Source organism: Chelon labrosus (genome assembly GCF_963514085.1).
Source record: "Chelon labrosus genome assembly, chromosome: 13".
Taxonomy (NCBI): Eukaryota; Metazoa; Chordata; class Actinopteri; order Mugiliformes; family Mugilidae; genus Chelon; species Chelon labrosus.
This window is the reverse complement of record NC_140346.1, coordinates 19,839,104-19,856,972: the sequence shown is the minus strand read 5'-3', so window position 1 is coordinate 19,856,972 and position 17,869 is coordinate 19,839,104. Positions and strand designations below refer to the sequence as shown.

General features: G+C 39.8%; 1 protein-coding gene across 2 annotated transcripts; it reads left to right on the top strand.

Moving 5' to 3' along the window:
* Nucleotides 1-5,914: 5,914 nt before the first annotated feature.
* dyrk1ab (dual-specificity tyrosine-(Y)-phosphorylation regulated kinase 1A, b) lies at nt 5,915-17,805 on the top strand. 2 transcript variants are annotated; one of them, XM_084558402.1, is made up of 11 exons: nt 5,915-6,927; nt 10,388-10,584; nt 10,874-10,966; nt 11,441-11,629; nt 11,884-12,031; nt 12,144-12,430; nt 12,566-12,712; nt 13,014-13,154; nt 13,276-13,579; nt 13,707-13,831; nt 14,096-17,805. In XM_084558402.1, the coding sequence occupies exons 2-11, from the start codon at nt 10,465-10,467 to the stop codon at nt 14,681-14,683; spliced, it is 2,142 nt and encodes a 713-aa protein (XP_084414528.1). In that variant the 5' UTR covers nt 5,915-6,927; nt 10,388-10,464; the 3' UTR covers nt 14,684-17,805. The 2 variants fall into 2 exon arrangements, with proteins under 2 accessions (XP_084414528.1, XP_084414529.1); XM_084558403.1 differs by lacking the exon at nt 5,915-6,927 and adding an exon at nt 7,377-7,800.
* The last annotated feature ends 64 nt before the right edge of the window (nt 17,806-17,869 follow it).

Sequence of the window (17,869 nt, the reverse complement as noted above, 5' to 3'; positions counted from 1 at the left end):
GTTCCAGCTGAAGGAGCAGCTTCAAAACACGGTGCTGTGACCACCATGCTTCACCGTGGACGCGTTGTTCAGTGTCATATGCTTTGTTGTTTTTGTGCAAAGGTAAGACTTAATTTCACCGGTCCATGCGAACATGTAGGTTTGGTAGATTTGAACCCAGGGCCTTCTTGCTGTGAGTTAACCGCGCTGCCACTGTGCAAGAAAAATTCAAGTTAAAAGTAAACCTTAGAGTTTCTAGTTTTGAAATAACTAAATAAATTTCTTGTACGCATGTTAGGATTCAATGAAGGGTTAAATGAAACTGCCATGGTGAAGGCCTACACCTCCTCCTCTCAATGTACAGATCTCTTCTGACCTTATAAGAGTTCTCACTGAACTAAATCTTACATATGGGCTTTCTTCCATTTCTTAAGTTTGTGACCTGCAATTTCAAGCTTTTTGTGACCCCTTTGAGGAATTGCTCTGTGCACATATGCACATCTTATTGGATAGCTTATTAAACTACTTCTAAAGATAAATGGATCAAAAAGTATTAATTCAAGTATTCATTTAATATGTGTCTCCTATATTCTTTGGATGGCAGGTAAGAGAGATCTATCAGAGACATGAGCATAATGTACATATTTACCACATCAATCCAGTATAACATTATGACTAATATTGTGTAGGTCTCCCTTGTGCCTCCAAAACAGTTGTGACTCATCAGAGGATGGACATGGGCCTTCTGAGGGTGTCCTGTGGTGTCTGGTAACAGGATGTTGTTGCTGGGGGCCTTTGGGTCCTATGGGTTGAGGGGAGGGGCCTCTGTGGATCATCCCACAGACACTTGATCAGTTTGGGAACTGGTGAATTTGGAAGCCAGGTCAACACCTTGTGCTGCTTTTCATGTTTTTTTGAGTTGTTCCTGAACCGTTTTTGTGTGTGCGCCTCTGTCAGACTGCATCCTGCTGGGTATGGCTGCTGCCATCAAGGAGTGTCATTGCTATGGGGTGGGGGTGCCTGGTCTGGTCTAGGTGGGTGGTACATGTCTAAGTAACATCCACACAAATGGCAGGTTCAAAAGTTTCCCAGCAGAACACTGAATTGCCACAAGATGATCAATTGCCTTTTTCTGTGGTTTGGTCTGACTGCATTTTGCTTTAAAACATATTTTCTGCAGCTTCATGTTTATCACTACTGTCTCTGTGGTGACTGCAGAGGTTTGTGAGCTGTATGTTTTAAGTGATGGGCAACAAGTTTACAATTTACCGTCAATCATTCACTCATAGCACTTACTCAGAGACATATATCACTGGATACACTTTGGGTGTAGTGCTGGTTTAGGGAGTAAAAGCTACATTACCAAACACTTACAGTGAGACTCAGAAAGCTCAGCCTTCAAATTGATACAAATGCTGAAGAGATGATGGGGGAATCAATGCACTGGTTTCAGCTAATGTCTCGGCTGAGATAGAATTAACTGGGTGACTGTCGCTGATTAAGATGTCATGAGTAAAAGCCATTTCTGCACTGGCATCTCACTTTTCAACCTGTGCAATAACAGTGCATGGTATAAGAACTATTGCAATATTTACGCAACTTGTCCAAGATACGTTTGAGTTCAAAGAATCTAGAAGAACTGACAATGTGTTGAAATGTGGTTCGTTAAACTTGAACCATGATTTAGGTCCGTTTTCATTTTAGTTATTCAAGGTGAAAATCTTCAAAAGCCAGACTTGTTGGGATGTGCTGTTTGTCTTCTGTTCAAACAGTAGTGGGAAACAAAGAAGAGAATAATAACAAAGACAAGGGAAAAAAATATCAAAAGACATAATAACATAGGAGGTAATGCAAATGGAACAAAAAGAAATAAAGGGGGAATTAAGAAGATGAGGTGGGAAGAAGCCAAAGGAAGTGTTTGTTTTTTTTTGCCATGCAGTGCAGGTTAATAATTATGATCCTCTGTCTCCACCCAGATAGGTTTTTAGAAAAGTTTCATTAATATCCAGGGACCGAGAAGATTGTTTTTTCAAGCTAATATGTATAAACTTTTACAACTACTGACATGAACATTAACTTTATCCTTGAAATCCTTTGTTCACAGTAGTGCCGTTATATCTGAGGGGTTGATTAGAGAGGTGGAGAGAGTATATCGCAATGGGATACAGTATCATTACCAAATTTGGGTATGGCACTAGTTAGCGCTGCTGCTTCGGGAATAGTCTTCCTCTACAGTCTTCTGTGATCTCTGGTATCTAAAGAGTCACAATAGACACAGTAAGTTGCCCATGACGTTTTTTTGTTTCTGAAGACTATTCAGTCAACTAAACTGAGGCTAAAACAAAAGCAACTGAGCTTGTATGAAGTTTCTTGAAGACGTTTCACCACTCATCCAAGTGGCTTCTTCAGAACCTGAATAACATTATCTAATTCGGGTGACCACCAGTTCGTAAACGGGCCTTGGTCATGTGTGTAACAGGTAAATCGGAAATAACAACCCAAACTTTCCACCAGTCATTTAGAGCTGAAGAAGGTTTTTGGATTAGTAATGGAAAGTAGTTCCCTTTGTTTTAGCTTCGTTTTCTATGTTATGTTGCTGGAAGTTGCAGCCGACCCATAGCAATCCTAAAATGTGCCGGACAGACTTTAGAGGTTACACTGTGTGCATGCACGAATGAATGTTTTGACATATTATTGACCTAAATTGCTCATAGCCTGTAACTGTCATAACAGTTTTCCTTGAGGGATTAGTAAAGGAGCAGCATTGTGGCGAATCCAAGAAAGTTGTTGAGCATAAAAGTGAGAGACACAAACATAGGTTAAGGACTTACCCACGGCCCACAGAAAATAAACTTCTGGTGCCATCTTTGACTCAGCACTAAGGTTCATGTGGGTTGTGTAACCTTTTTTGTCAGCCTAAAAATAAAGATTACACGCTCGCATCTATTTCCGTCAAGCTCGACTATCGGAAAGCTCTTCTGTCCGGTGCACCCTATTTATCTGGATGCCCATAAACTGACGCCAGACGCCGGAAATGTTTGCTTGATTTGGTTTCCCCTAACCAACTTGCGAGTGACAATGGTCCTCATTTTATTTCCCAAAGATTCGGGAAGTCCCATGTGAAGTGGGTGGCATATTTAAACATATTTGTTCTGCTTCACAAATTGATTAGTGGAGTGATTTGCTCAAAGCATGAAACAAGCCCAGAGGGATCACAAGGACAGGACACTGTTCATCAGCTACTGGACAGTTGTCTGTGGAAATGTCCCACGTGCAACTGTCCAGATGGCATGAATAGTGATACTGATTCAGTAATAGTATTAGACTGCATTTCACTAATAAAAGAAGGCAGCCATACACCACCTCAACCATTGGCAAAAATGGTTTCTCCCAAGTTAATAGTATAAGATGATGAGGCAATACAGCACCTTTGGGAACTTCACCCCTTATGATAAAGTCGTACCAGCATCTCTGAACAAAATACTATTACATACGTATGCAACATATAACTCGGCAATAATGACAAACACTAAGATAGTACAACACTCCTTTGAAATACAACCCCTTTTTTAGAAATGCCTAGTCACTCAGTTGAATGAATGGCGCTCTCAGAAGCTCCTCATGTGATCTGAACACAGCCAGCAGATGTCATAAGTTGACCACTTCTCTCTCCAGATCCCAGTTTCCTGAACCTCTCACACCCTCTTAAAATAACAAACTTTGCTGTTAAAAACGGTTAAATGCACTGGCTATGAATTTGAGTTTTACTGCACAATGGCTGCCTGCCGCAGTCAACACACGCTCACTTGCCAGTTTATTTGGTACGCTTGTTAAAAAAACAAATGCATCCTGATGTATCAGCCCTGCACTGAATCCATCTTCTGTTATAATGTTCGGTTTATGGTGAAACAGCATAAGAAAGGTGCTAATTCACTTATATGATCATGTTAAACTGGACTGAACGCAGCGTTATTATTCTACAGTCTAGCCCACTAAATTTCTTTCTAAAATTGGGTTGTCAAAAAATTAGAAACACAATTCAGTAGTACAAACCGTTACAAAGTTAGGGTATAGTGCAGGATTGTTATATTAGAACGCATTCGTTTTTACTTGTATACCTAATGAAGTGGCAAATGAGTGTACACTGGTCACTTCATGGGAGCAACAGCAACAAAACAACTTCCTTGAAGGATTAATAAATTATTCTGATTCTGATTCTTGTTTTCCTGCTGTAATCACGTCACTTTTTCATACTGGCCCTTAAAAGACTTCTGATGTATTTTTATTGAATAAGTTGAGATACAAACTCAGCAGTTCTCTCTATGGAAAAAAAAAAAGGATCTCAAAGTTTATCTGAGGTTTTTTGTCCTCGAGGGTTAAGTTTGTGTTTCTACAACATTTCTTGTTCATTTATTGCTAATTTTCCATTGCAGCTAAATGGGGAAACACTGTCCGCTACTATTATTATCCAAAGCAGACTAAAATCTTACATTTACCTTCACATAAATTATGTAATATATTGTTTTTTTTCATAGAGCAAAGACTGTGGACAGGACAGCACACAAACAAAATATGTGTTGATGTGCTATAACAGAAAGAAAGATTACAACATGCAAAACCCAACTATGCTTTATTGAAATAGTTGAGCTGATACTTTAAGATCTAACTGTGTATTAGTTCATTTTGATTTAGAAAATATCTTCATGTAGTTACACTGCCACTATTTTCACTTTTGAACTGACTGCAAATCATGGATGCTGGGAACAAATTAATTCCAAATAAATGTATTTTATCATTTCCCAGTATTTGGTCACAGTGTTTGTTTTGGTTTAATTTGCCCAGGTTTGAGGTACTACACAGGATTTCTGGAGGTGGATTGACTTTTATTTGTGATGGTCACATACTTAAAACTGTAAATACACAAGTAAAAGATATACAATCACATCTCTTTTCAGAGTCTAAACATGACCAAATTACTCCGAATGATCCTACCTGATTTGCCTTAAGGTGTCTGTATTCAGTATTTCTGATTTCCCACATATGGTATCAACATTTTCAAACAAATATCTTTAAATTATGATTATTAGATCTTCTGTATGTTATTCCTTCTGTGTTTATCACCACACATGGGCACATTCTCTGTGCTCATAGTTACAGTTTGTTTATCTGGGGCCTGATAGTGTTTATACATCAGGTTTGTAAGTCAGACAAGTCTTGCAAGTGTTATCCACTGGCGAGACTTGACTTACTTGCATGACTGCCTGTAAATGATTATGAAAAGAAGCGTAACAAACACTCATTCTTCTAAACTCATTTTGAATGGAAAGACTCAGCAAATTAGCTATTAAGAGTTTGCCTGAATATTATTTCTACCAGGTCGGGGTATATATTTATCCACAAAACGGTTCCTTCCTTTTTGTTTTTACTCTATATTATTAGTGAGAAGGGAACATTTTCCAGGATGTAATGCACATTCCTCCTTGAATGCACCTGTTTACTTCCTGTGCGTCCATACAAACTCTCCAACTAAAGAATTTGTGTGTTTTTTTGAGTGGTTCACCACTGAAAGTGAAAATAAGAATATAGATGGTGTTCATACTCAATATGAAACTCGTGTTTTTAACTGACAGAGAAAGTGAAAATCTCTGTATGGAAACTGATCATGAAATTAAAAATGACCTAATTTTTTCTGTTTTTATTTTATTTTATTTTGTTCGGTCATAAAAGGGGATTCTTTTTGCGACTAATAAATACTTACACGGTGGATAAATGTATGTGTATCAGGTCTACACATGATAAATAAATATATATACTTATGTAGGCCTGTGTATTATGTGGTGGGTGTATCATGTACGGGTGTCTATAGGCTACGGGTGTGTTGGGAGAGCTCACGAATCACCGGGGGAGAAGTAAGGTATCACAAAAGCTATAATTATAAATAAACGTAGTTTACTATTTACATCTTTGGTAGCAACAGGCCAAACACGGTTAAAAAGAAAGACAGGGACACCACTGGAGTTATGCGTGTCCTGTAACTCTGGCCAGTTAGATTTTATTCGTCATTGGTACATCCGGGTACTTTATTTTTTGATTGACAGTTGCCATGGCAACAAGCTAGAGCATCGCCATTTTGTCAGGAGGGTTTTTTTCCCAGCTCAGTCTTTTCAAATGTTCTCCCTTCCCGCCGGAATAATGCTGTCAGTGGATATATGTTTGACGTTTTTGGATATCGAAATGCGTCTAGTGGATCGGATTAAGAAGATCAAGAGGCCGACGTTTTAACATAGTTGAAATAATTAGGCGGCGCCGCACTAACTCAGTTGTCCGTGTCTCTGGTCCACCGGGCCGGTTCACTGCGCAGGTTTGGACCGCGCGCCATTTTGTGAAAATTGACACAAAATTCTTAACCAAAATTATCAGAGGACACGGTTTCTGTTTCATGTTTTAAATACTCCGGATTCATCTGTGCTGTCGTATTTATCGAAGTCACCGACGCGAAATCTGCAAAGACGACGTTAAATCAGAATTTGGCATAACATTTATTTAGCGGCAGCTAGATTGTTAGCTTGAGGCTAGCCATAGGAGCTAGAGCTAGCCAGGGCAGGTAGCTAATGTTAGCTGCGTTCATTTTGTCAACTAGCTAGCCAGTTCGCTAAGGTTAGCTAGTAAGTTATGCGTGCTAGTTAACGTTAGCATGTTGCTTGTCATCAGCTGATATCGTTTGTCAAACTTGCTTCGATCGCCGAAGATGTTCATCAAAGCTTGGGACATGAAGACCATATTAAATGTGACTGGCGAATAATTTTAGAGTTTGCCGGTCAGAGGACGGGGATTGGATTTAACGTTAACATTACTCGCTAACCGTGCAGGGAGGGGAGAATCTCAAGCTGGATAAGTTTCCTCATCATACAGGTTATTGGACTTTAAATGAAGATCGTGCCATCAGAGGTGAGCAGCCGTATACTGTTATATTTGACATTAGCCTTCGTTAGCTCAACATTTCACGCTAAGGCTTTGGCAGATGTATATTATATGTAACGCGAATGGTTAACAATGATGGACGCGACAGTGAAGTTGAGAATGGTAGCTTATGGTATGGCGGCTAGCTAACATTTTGTGGCGGTGCCGACTCCTGCGAAGCCAGGGTTTACATTTGCTTCCAGTCAGTAGGTCAACTGATAATTTTTAATGTTGGACAAGAACAGGATTTCATCTGGTTTTGTCCTAACCGAGGCGGTGCAGTGGATTGTGTGGGTTTGGACGAAGAGTCATGCTGGCACGGCGTTAACGTTACAGCTAACGTTAACCCTGCGATATTAGACACTGTCATTGTACGATTGAAGCAAATGCTGCCTTGTTAGCTAACATCCACGGTTTGATTTACGGTCAATCCGGTGTTTAACTATATTAATATCAAGGGTATTGCTAGTTTTTTTTTTTTCCCAGTTATACAGTGCGGAAGCTAACCTGGCTAACGCCTCGTAGCTAATTCGGCTAACCTGGCTAATGGTTAACGTTGACTTGTTGACGAACCAGCTGAATGGGCCCCACAACCCGCTGGCTGCACACAGCGTCACTAGCTAACGTTAACGTTGGATTGGTGAGAGATATGCTTGCTTGTCCCGCAGTTTTCAGGGTAACGTTAACGACGACAACGTTAGCTAGTTAGACTGCTAACGGTAACGTGAGCCTGAATACGTTTGTCATTTTATACGAGGATTTGGAGGCATATACACGGACGATATGTAGCAAGAGAGGACGCAAATTAACATTGAATATGCTTCCTAAATTCCAACCATGACGAGATCTACCCCATCATCTGTAAGTACAGAGCTGCCCGGGATCCGTCTTTATACGCGGACGTTAGGCTTTTAATTGTTTTGGATGGGTTACATTTGATTCAGCTTTGGAATTGATCTAATCAGTTGGGCGTGAGAAGATGACACATAGGTTTGTTACAGAGGTCTTTAGCCATCACTTATGATATGATACGGCTACTAATAGCAGGCTAGCTGTCGTTATATTTACACCTAAATAGGCCCGTTGATGCCGTAATGACCAGAGCCAGGAAAGGAACTGTTCATATGTCAGTACTGAAAATTAAGAATAATCAGAGGTTTAAGGGAGACTAAAGAGCCACAAGTGCGCCTGCAAAATGGCTTTGTGGTCAAATATAGCTTGATTTTTTTTCCCCCCATTAGGTGTTGTGATTTTATTTATTTTTTTAAATGTCAAATTTGCCTTATAGTTATGTTAGTCTATTGTGTTTGTAAAATGGGCTCAGACTTAACTTTTTTCAGTTCTTTATAAATTTGCATAATCTTGTACAGTAATTGTAGTTAGACCAGTTGGGTTCAGATTATTAACTGCCTATTTTTTTTATTTTTTTAAGTAATAAAGTCCTAAACCCCCCCTATTTAGATAGTGTAGTTTAAATAACATATTGACTGTGGAAATGCTGAGAGGAGATAAAGAGCTCTTATAGATTCAAAACAATATTAATCCTTATTTGTTTGTGATCTTTTAACAGATTCACAAGAGCTTCATATGTTATATTTTTTTAAATTGAACTTCCTGGCAATTAACTATTTTTGACATTTATTTATTTACAGGCAGCTCGTCTTTTTTATAAATTAACCTTATTAAAAAAATTTCAACAGAAGTCATATATTTACCCCAAGCATACTTGTTAAAGTTTCGGGGTGTCCTCTCTTCTTTAGAGGTCCTCGGCCCCCCTTCTCTTCGTCTCAACAAAAAGTTTAACCACAATAAAGTTAAATCCCAGCAAAGATGCACAGTTATAATTATTTGTTTTTATTCTTTTGTAGTGGGTTGTGGTTTGCTGCTGGACTCTTTTCCCGGGATGATTTTTACAGGAGAAGATGCATCCAAGTTAGCTGCTATATATATTAAGCCTTAACCCTTTGGTGCTGGAAGTAGTGCACCTAAGATCTTCTTTAAGTTATGCTACTGTTTTGAATTCGGCCTCCAGACATTTTAGGACGTTCATGAGGAGAAAAATAAAGTCAAGCAATGTAGAATCGCTATTAAGACTGGCCAGTGCGGTTTAACTTTATTTTTAGATAAACTTTATATTTTATGTCAGTTATTAAAATTAGTTTTACTTAATTTATTTCCTGCTGAACAAGCAGTGACGCGTCTTGACAAATCCGTATTATCAGTTTTAAGATTATAAATATTCAAGTGAAAATTCTTATTTTATTAATCTAAATTAATATTACTAATATATATATTTATAAATATACTTATGTCTGCATGTATCTATATATATATATAAAGAGAAAGAGATGAATATATATAGATAAATATATATATACAGTGTTTCTCTCTGTGCTCTATCATCTTACAGTTCCTCTTATTTCCGTCAGTGGATGTGTATTTTTTGCTTTTCCAAAGCTGGGTCAGCTTTCTAACGCTCTCAGATGGAGTGCAGGTTTTGGGCTGTGCAGCTATTTTGCTGTCAGGCTCTTGTGTTGAAAGCAACGTCTAAGTGTGCCAAAGTTCAATTTTATTTCTTGTTTATTTCTTGTTTTCTCATTGGAAAATGGGAGCAGCTCTGCCCTGGCAACAAAAGTAGGCTATTTGCATACTGCGTTGTGATTGGTCTGTGCATTGATGGGCTTGCCAAATCACGCTGTATCTCTGTGGTGATAGGCTATGCTAATTAGGTGCTGTTGCTGGGATTCTGAATAGTGGTTACTGTGTAGCACTGGTGAATTGTGTTGTCTGGTGAGAGATGCTGATAGCTGAACATGCTATTTAATAATTTTTTGATTCCTTCTGGCTTAAAATGAAGGATGATTCACTGTACAGTGTGGAGATGCTTTATTTTCACCCCTTTTCACTGTTAAACCTGCTGTTTTGCTCCTTTTTCTTCACAAAGGTTGATCTATTACTGTTACATTTTATTTTGTGGTTATCATTTGATGCATTTTTTTGATTTTACATGTTTAACAAAAGACACTATATGTAATAACCTGACATTTCTTTTAACAATTCATTATTAATCCTGGCTTTTGTCGAAATCTAATGGCCATTTTGTCTGTTTTGTAAGAAGTATGGGCATGCTTATTTTAAGATACATTTAAATAGTGCAAATTAATCATTTGCATTTTGCAAATATATGAATATATGTAGACATTTTTATGTTGAAGGAATTATTACTGGTTAGATTAACTTCAAATAATGCCTGTTTATGTTACATCTGTACAGTAAGGAGCATATATCTTTGCCTGTTTTAATTTTAGGGCCAAAAATCTCTCGTGTTTAAAAGAGAATATAGCTGTTTCACGTCAAGATCGCTGCTCCTTTCCTCCTTTTGTGTTCAGCTGCACATAATGTAGAATTAAGTTAACGTTGCACTCATAGCAGTGTTAATTTCTTCCAGGAGGAGAGACTTCAGCATGCAAACCTTCGTCCGTCCGGCTTGCGCCCTCTTTTTCTTTACACACTGCTGGTCTTCAGATGGCTGCTCCAATGCCCCATACGCACCAGCAGTACAGTGACCGCCACCAGCCAAGCACTGACCAATCTGTTACGGTCTTACCGTACAGCGACCAGACACCACAGCTCACTGCCAATCAGGTACACTAACCCTACCCATCTCCACGCCATGGATTTTTTTTTTTAGTCATAATCTGTATCTGTATTACAAGAATTGCCATATTTAATGTAATATGAAAGTCTACTTCCCTTTTTGCTGCTGTCACCAGGCAGAATAACTGCTTGTCATTTTTTTCAGTCTAGTCATTCATAGTGTGAAAAACTGATTCTGTAAAATATAATGGCAATCCTTTGAGATTAATTTATTAGTTACAGAGGTGCTGTGTTCATTCTTTTGTTTTATGTTGTCACTTTCCCTTTGACACTACAGAGGCACATGCCCCAGTGCTTTCGTGACCCAACTTCAGCTCCCCTGAGGAAGCTCTCCATTGACCTTATCAAAACATACAAACACATCAATGAGGTTAGTTTCGTTTTTCTGCAAATGCATCTGGAGCTGCAACAATTAATCAATTAGCAAACTGACAGACGATGAATCGGCTATTATTTTGTTTAAGTTATTTTTTTTTTTACAGCTAAGATATCAGATTTGCTTTTTCTAGCTTCTCAAATATGACAATTGGATGCTTTTGTTTAACACTCGACAGTGTTATGAATATCTTAGGATATTTGTTTGTTAGATAATACGTTTATAGGTGTCACCTTAGGCTCTGACAATTTATAATGGACATTTTCACCATTAACAGGCCTTTTGTAAATACAGCGTTCAACTGAGTAATCACAAACTGTTCATATGAATCATTCTGATAATAATTATTTGTTGCAGCCCTAAATGCATCGTTCTATGTCACATTTTTCTTGCCCAAGAACCATAAAGATACGTACAGTACAAAAGAACCTCAAGTCTGATCATGTGAACTGTTTTGAAAATGTACAGGTGTATTATGCAAAAAAGAAGCGACGGCACCAACAGGGTCAGGGTGAAGACTCCAGTCACAAAAAAGAAAGGAAAGTCTTTAATGATGGCTATGACGATGATAACTATGACTACATCGTCAAGAATGGGGAGAAGTGGATGGACCGCTATGAGATTGATTCCTTGATAGGAAAAGGATCATTCGGACAGGTACTTAATTACAAATTGCACACACACACACACACACACACACACACACACACACACACAGTACATGTGATGGAGAAGATATTCTCGCCTTTATGGATACAAATTATTTTTGGTTTCCCTTTGTTCTTTTTAAATAACCTAAAGATATTATTTACCACTTACTGAGGGTTTTTGAAGTATTTGTTTAATATTAAAGGAACAGCTCCAATTTAACTTGAGGATGCATTAACATTTTCTCCTGTTGGCATCTTTAGGTTGTGAAAGCATATGACCGAGCAGAGCAGGAATGGGTTGCCATTAAAATCATCAAGAACAAGAAAGCTTTCCTCAATCAAGCCCAGATTGAAGTGCGCCTCCTAGAGCTCATGAACAAACATGATACCGAGATGAAATACTACATTGGTAATCCTCTCTTGAAATATGTATCTGAACACTATATGTCAAAGGAATTAAAATGATTTTCCTGCTATGGCTATATTTGACTAACAAAAGTACAATTTGGTTTTTACTGCAGTTCACCTAAAGCGTCACTTCATGTTTCGGAACCACCTCTGCCTCGTGTTTGAGATGCTGTCATACAACCTATACGACCTGCTCCGAAATACCAACTTCCGCGGCGTCTCTCTCAATCTCACCCGGAAGTTTGCCCAGCAGCTATGCACGGCGCTACTCTTCCTGGCCACGCCTGAGCTCAGCATCATCCACTGTGACCTGAAGCCTGAGAACATCCTCCTCTGTAACCCCAAGAGGAGTGCCATCAAAATAGTGGACTTTGGCAGCTCATGCCAACTGGGACAAAGGGTATCTAGCTGCCCTCTTCCTTATCAGCAATAAAATGAAAGCATGCGATAGATGTTTCTTCTAAAGATAATAAGCATAATGATTCAGAGTCTGTTGGCAAGTGTTGAGTCTCACCATCCATCCATTTCCTTATAGATATACCAATATATCCAGAGTCGCTTCTACCGTTCCCCAGAAGTGCTGCTGGGAATGCCCTATGACCTGGCCATCGACATGTGGTCCTTGGGTTGCATCTTGGTAGAGATGCACACAGGAGAACCTCTCTTCAGCGGAGCCAATGAGGTACTACAATCTGGAACGATAATTGGATTTCTTCTGTGCTGTACTCTGCAATGTAACTGAAAATGGCAGTGGCCTTTACCTGATGTCGAATGATAACACAGACCTAACGTACCCCTTATTGTAGCCACTTGTCTGATTTAAAATGTTTTCAGTCATCTTAAGTTTTACCTATTTATCTTCAATAATACCGGGCATAAAAATGAGTTTAGAAGGCCTTTAAAACTGTAAGTTTTAAATATTCTGTCTAATCATTCTGTCTGCAAGCAAGACTTAGTAACTGGATTGATAACATTTTTCCCAGGTGGACCAGATGAACAAAATAGTTGAGGTTCTTGGTATCCCACCTAATCACATAATGGACCTAGCCCCAAAAGCCAGGAAGTTCTTTGAGAAGCTTTCGGATGGTACATGGAGTGTTAAGAAGACCAAAGATGGCAAAAGGGTGAGCTCACTTCTTTGTGGTGATTATTCTGGGGGGGGGAAAAAAAATAAGGACGATTATGGCGATACAGAAGTGGCATGTGAGTAAATCTTTTAATCTTGGTGTACTCTGCTTTAAACAGTATAAGCCTCCAGCTTCACGGAAGCTCCACTCCATCCTGGGTGTGGAGACAGGGGGTCCAGGTGGCCGGCGGGCGGGGGAGTCTGGCCATGCTGTTGCTGACTACTTGAAGTTCAAGGACCTGATCCTCCGGATGTTGGACTATGACCCTAAGAGCCGCATCCAGCCCTACTATGCCCTGCAGCACAGCTTCTTCAAGAAGACTGCGGACGAGGGGACCAATACAAGCAGTAGTGTGTCTACAAGCCCCGCATTAGAGCAGTCCCAGTCTTCAGGAACCACCTCGAGCACCTCCTCTAGTTCAGGTAATAGGCTGCAGAACTGTCGCGTCACTACTATTATTAATTTTATTGGACATTAAAAGTATCTCTCAAACGTTGGCTAATTTGATCTGAAGTTGTTGAGGTTTGACTCTTTTGCTTTAACACTTAGGAGGATCATCTGGGACAAGTACCAGTGGCAGAGCAAGATCAGACCCTACCCATCACCACTTGCACAGTGGAGGACACTTCGGCACGGCCATGCCTGCCATCGACGGTGACAGCCTCTGCCCACAGGTCAGTGAGATACCTGGAAAGATCTTAAATTATATTTGATAGCAAATAGAGTTTCCCTTAAATGTCTGATTGTTTTAATTAAGTAGGTTGGCATTTAAACTTATTCTTGAGGAGTTAATAAATTTGACCACTATGTACTGTTACTGGCAAAACATTGTCATGCTATAAACTTTATTTGCTAACGCTCATTACACTGTTTAAGTCCTTAGAAATGGTGCCGCCACGTTCTGCAGCTGATTCGTATTTTTTGCTTGACATTGACAGGCAAGACAGCCTTACCCACCCCCACTGGTGTGGGGAGGTGGTGTCGGACCAGAGTCAGTCACAGGAGAGACCCACCCAGTCCAGGAGACCACCTTCCACGTTCCCCCTCAGCACCCTAAGGCCCTGCATCCCCACTCACATACTCATCACCACCACGGGCAGATGATGGCGACACGCCCACGCCCACGCCACTACACCTCCCCGACACACAGCTCCTCGACACAGGACTCCATGGAGGTGGTTCATGGCCATCTGTCCATGACCTCCCTGTCTTCCTCTGCCTCCTCTTCCTCTACATCGTCCTCTTCCACTGGGAACCATGGCAACCAGGCCTACCAGCTCCGCCATTTGCCCGCTGGAGCCCTTGACTTTGGTCAGAATGGTGGGCTGAGCATGGGGCTAGGTGCCTTCTCGAACCCACGGCAGGAGACTGGCATGGCAGCGCACCCTGCATTCTCCATGGGCACGAACACAGGGCCTGCCCACTACCTAGCGGAAGGCCACCTGGGCATGAGGCAGGGCATGGACCGGGAGGAGTCTCCAATGACTGGAGTGTGTGTGCAGCAGAGTTCTATGGCCAGCTCGTGACTGCACTGACATTTGGCTGTGTGTTCCCCCTGTGCGTCATTTTTAAGGTGGTGTTTTTTACTACAAGGTGTGTTGAGAACAAAAGCTGCTCACGTCAGAAGGGAGATATCACTGAACCGCTACTACAGAGAAAAACCTTTGTTAAAAAGTATATATGTCATTTTCATCAGTTTTTCTTTTGCAATCATTAGGCACAAAATAATACTGCGGAATAACCATAGTGAGATTGAGACATCCATCTTACCATTTCACCAGTTTCATGTAACCACCAAGTAATCACCATATGGTATTATGTGGCAAAATCTTCTAAGGAGCATTTCAGAGCGAAGTTTGAAGCTGTTTTGCAGGTAGCTGTTGGTGATGAAATGCTTGGCGTCCTCTTTCGGTTCAGACCGTGGACTGCCTGACATTACTGTTCCACTGGTTCTCAATTATTTTTGCCCTTTTTTAAGTGAAATTTCACGTAAAAGCTGCTTGTAAATCCTGTAGCTTGACAATGAGGGGAAGTGTTTGCGGTGATATTTCTTGTTGTTGGTCGGTATTGTGTAACTCTGTTAAAGGGGAGCACATGGCAGTGGAGTCCCTACGCGTGTGCTGGTCGGGTGGAGAGGAGACCCCGCAGGTGGATACTGACGCCAACCGGGTCAAAGGAGAGGGAGGCACCACCCCTCAGGCCTCGAGGCCCCGTTGCCCTGCAAGCTGCAACCGGGCCCGGCACAGGCGAGAGCAGCGATGGGCACGGGAGACGAAAGGATCCAGCCCAGTGAAAGGAAGACAGTCAGTGGCTGGTTCTAGATAACCCTTTGGCCTTATGACTCATGGACTTGGAATGGGATGGAGCTGGACATTATCATTTGAAATAAGATGGCTTTTCTCTATTTTTCTCTCTAGACAGCCCTTAATTCTTTAAGGAAATTAAAAACAACTTAGAAAAGGTAAATAAGAATGGTAATTTGAGGCCTTTCTTGACAAAGATTTCGTCTTCAGCAGGGCCCCACATAACAGGGTCTTATTGTACACAACAACCTCCTAAACATTACTTCCTTGAAATTCACTGGTTAAGGATTTTGCAGTGGAAAGAACTATCTATTCCAGAGTCTACCCTTTTATGTTTCGTTAATTTCTTTCCCTTTTGCATGTAGTTCCTCATCAGAACCACCTGCACAAGTCTCTCCATCCAAAACATGGAAACTGAAGAAAAAAATGAGTTAAGTGACTGCCTTTTTTCTCCTCAAATTATGCTGTGAATTTTACAAGAATTTATTTTCCCTTTGGATATGTTTTTATACCAAAGCAGTTGTTTTATAGCATATAGGTGTCTGTAACCAATAATGTAGCAGTTCACCACTTTGACGCAAAGTTTATCAAGATCTTATTTTAACGTCAACACAAACAGCTGCAATATATTACTTTAGCAAAACTGGAGACCGTTGTCGAGACCGTTGGCTATTGTGTATTCTGGCCAGATTTGTTTGCAACGTTTTACCAAAACTGTTTCCATATTAATTGGTAGATTATTTTGGGAGTCTTTTAAAACTTTGGTATGTTAGAGAATTTGGTAGTTACTCTGCAGGCTCCGGAGTAGCAAGATAGAAGCTGATGGTTTAAAAAAAAAAAAAAGGAAAAAAAAAACATAAAAAAAAAAATGGAGACTAATGCGTTCTATTTCTGTGTCGTCGTTTTTCTTTTGCCCCCATCATACTATTTCAAAGGGTGTTGCTGCCTTTCATACATCATTTGGTCAACTTGGCTAGTTTCTGCTGTGAAGCAAGACTTTATGTCATTGTCTTGGCAGGGTAAGGATAATTGTGGCAAATCAGTTTGTGTTGAATGGTATTGTTCTGATTTGGTAGGGCAGATCCCCATGATTGTTGTCCTATTCAAAGGGAAAGGGTGTCTGTCAGCCCACAATCACATGCTTTGCCTAGGCAGACATGCATGTCTTCAAAACATAACAGTCAATTACCAGATTTTTTTTTTTCTTTTTTTTTTTTATATCAGGGATTTTGAAGTGCTTTCTTTCTTCTGTTGCTCATTTTACCAGCTTTGAAATTAGACGAAAAAATAAAAAATAAAACCCTGCCTACAGCCACCTCTCAAATTAAGGGCAGGCCACAGGTCATGCTGTTGTCATTTTAAAAAGGAGAAAACCACCATTAAGAAGTCATACTTGGTATTTCTACAAACACAAATGTAAAGCTACCTATATTGAGATTGGGGTTTTATCTGGATGTCAAGGTTAATTGCAAATTTGCAATCATTTTTCATACCCCGCAGAATTTGAGACATTTAGAAATTGCCGGCGGTTTTATTACTGGCACTCATACTGGTACTAAACATTCCAAAAATAAAGACTGAAACAGAAAAAAATTGACTGCAGTGACTCGTAAGTGTGCGCCTATTTCAGATCATGCTGATTGACCTCTTATTTAGAGCAGTTGTCATGAAATGCAGCCCCTTTTTAATAGTTGAAATAGAATTTATGTATATATTTATATTTTTTTAATAAAGGAAGTATAGAACTCACTACCTTGCTCCTGCTGGTATGTTGATTATGTTTGTCAATTTGGTGACCATTCAGTGGGCAGGAACTCCTGTTTTCTTAGTGGCAAAACCTTGCCTTTTGGCAAAGGTACTTGACTACATCAGGACAACACTATGAGGTAGGGTTTGAATCAAACAGGGAAAGCTAGATCTTCAAACCTTAATAATTTTCACAGGGTATATTGTAAGTGCATGTACATCACAAACCTTACTTTTTGGTTATATGAGAAGCACATGGTTGAAAAAAAAAAAAAAAAAGGTTCCATCTTTCATAAGCCTGTTCAGTTTGTGGGTTACACACAAACACGTATACTTGTTGACATATCTGAACACCCAACAGAAGTTGAAATCCTCTTATTTAATTTGGATTTGTCCTTTTCATTTTTTGATTTCACATTTTTTTCACTTTTTTTGTACATGCAACATGCACTATAGAATTGAACAGCATGGGGGAAAGGATAAGTCCATGTATCCACAGATTGTAAGATCTAGTCAAGACTTTGCTGTGTTTATGACAATGCCCTTTGTATTATATTAAGACAGTCTTATGTATGATATATAAAAAGAAGTTAATTGAATTGCTCTGCGTGTCTTTATTGTTTCCAAACAACTACAATCTACATTAGTGCTCACTCAAGTTTT

What these genes read in the sequence shown, in the direction of transcription:
- dyrk1ab (XM_084558402.1), top strand. Translation starts at nt 10,465, where the DNA reads ATGGCTGCTCCAATGCCCCATACGCACCAGCAGTACAGTGACCGCCAC. An exon ending in CACAGCTCACTGCCAATCAG is followed by an intron (nt 10,585 to 10,873) that starts GTACACTAACCC and finishes TTGACACTACAG; the next exon opens with AGGCACATGCCCCAGTGCTT. An exon ending in TCTTCAGCGGAGCCAATGAG is followed by an intron (nt 12,713 to 13,013) that starts GTACTACAATCT and finishes CATTTTTCCCAG; the next exon opens with GTGGACCAGATGAACAAAAT.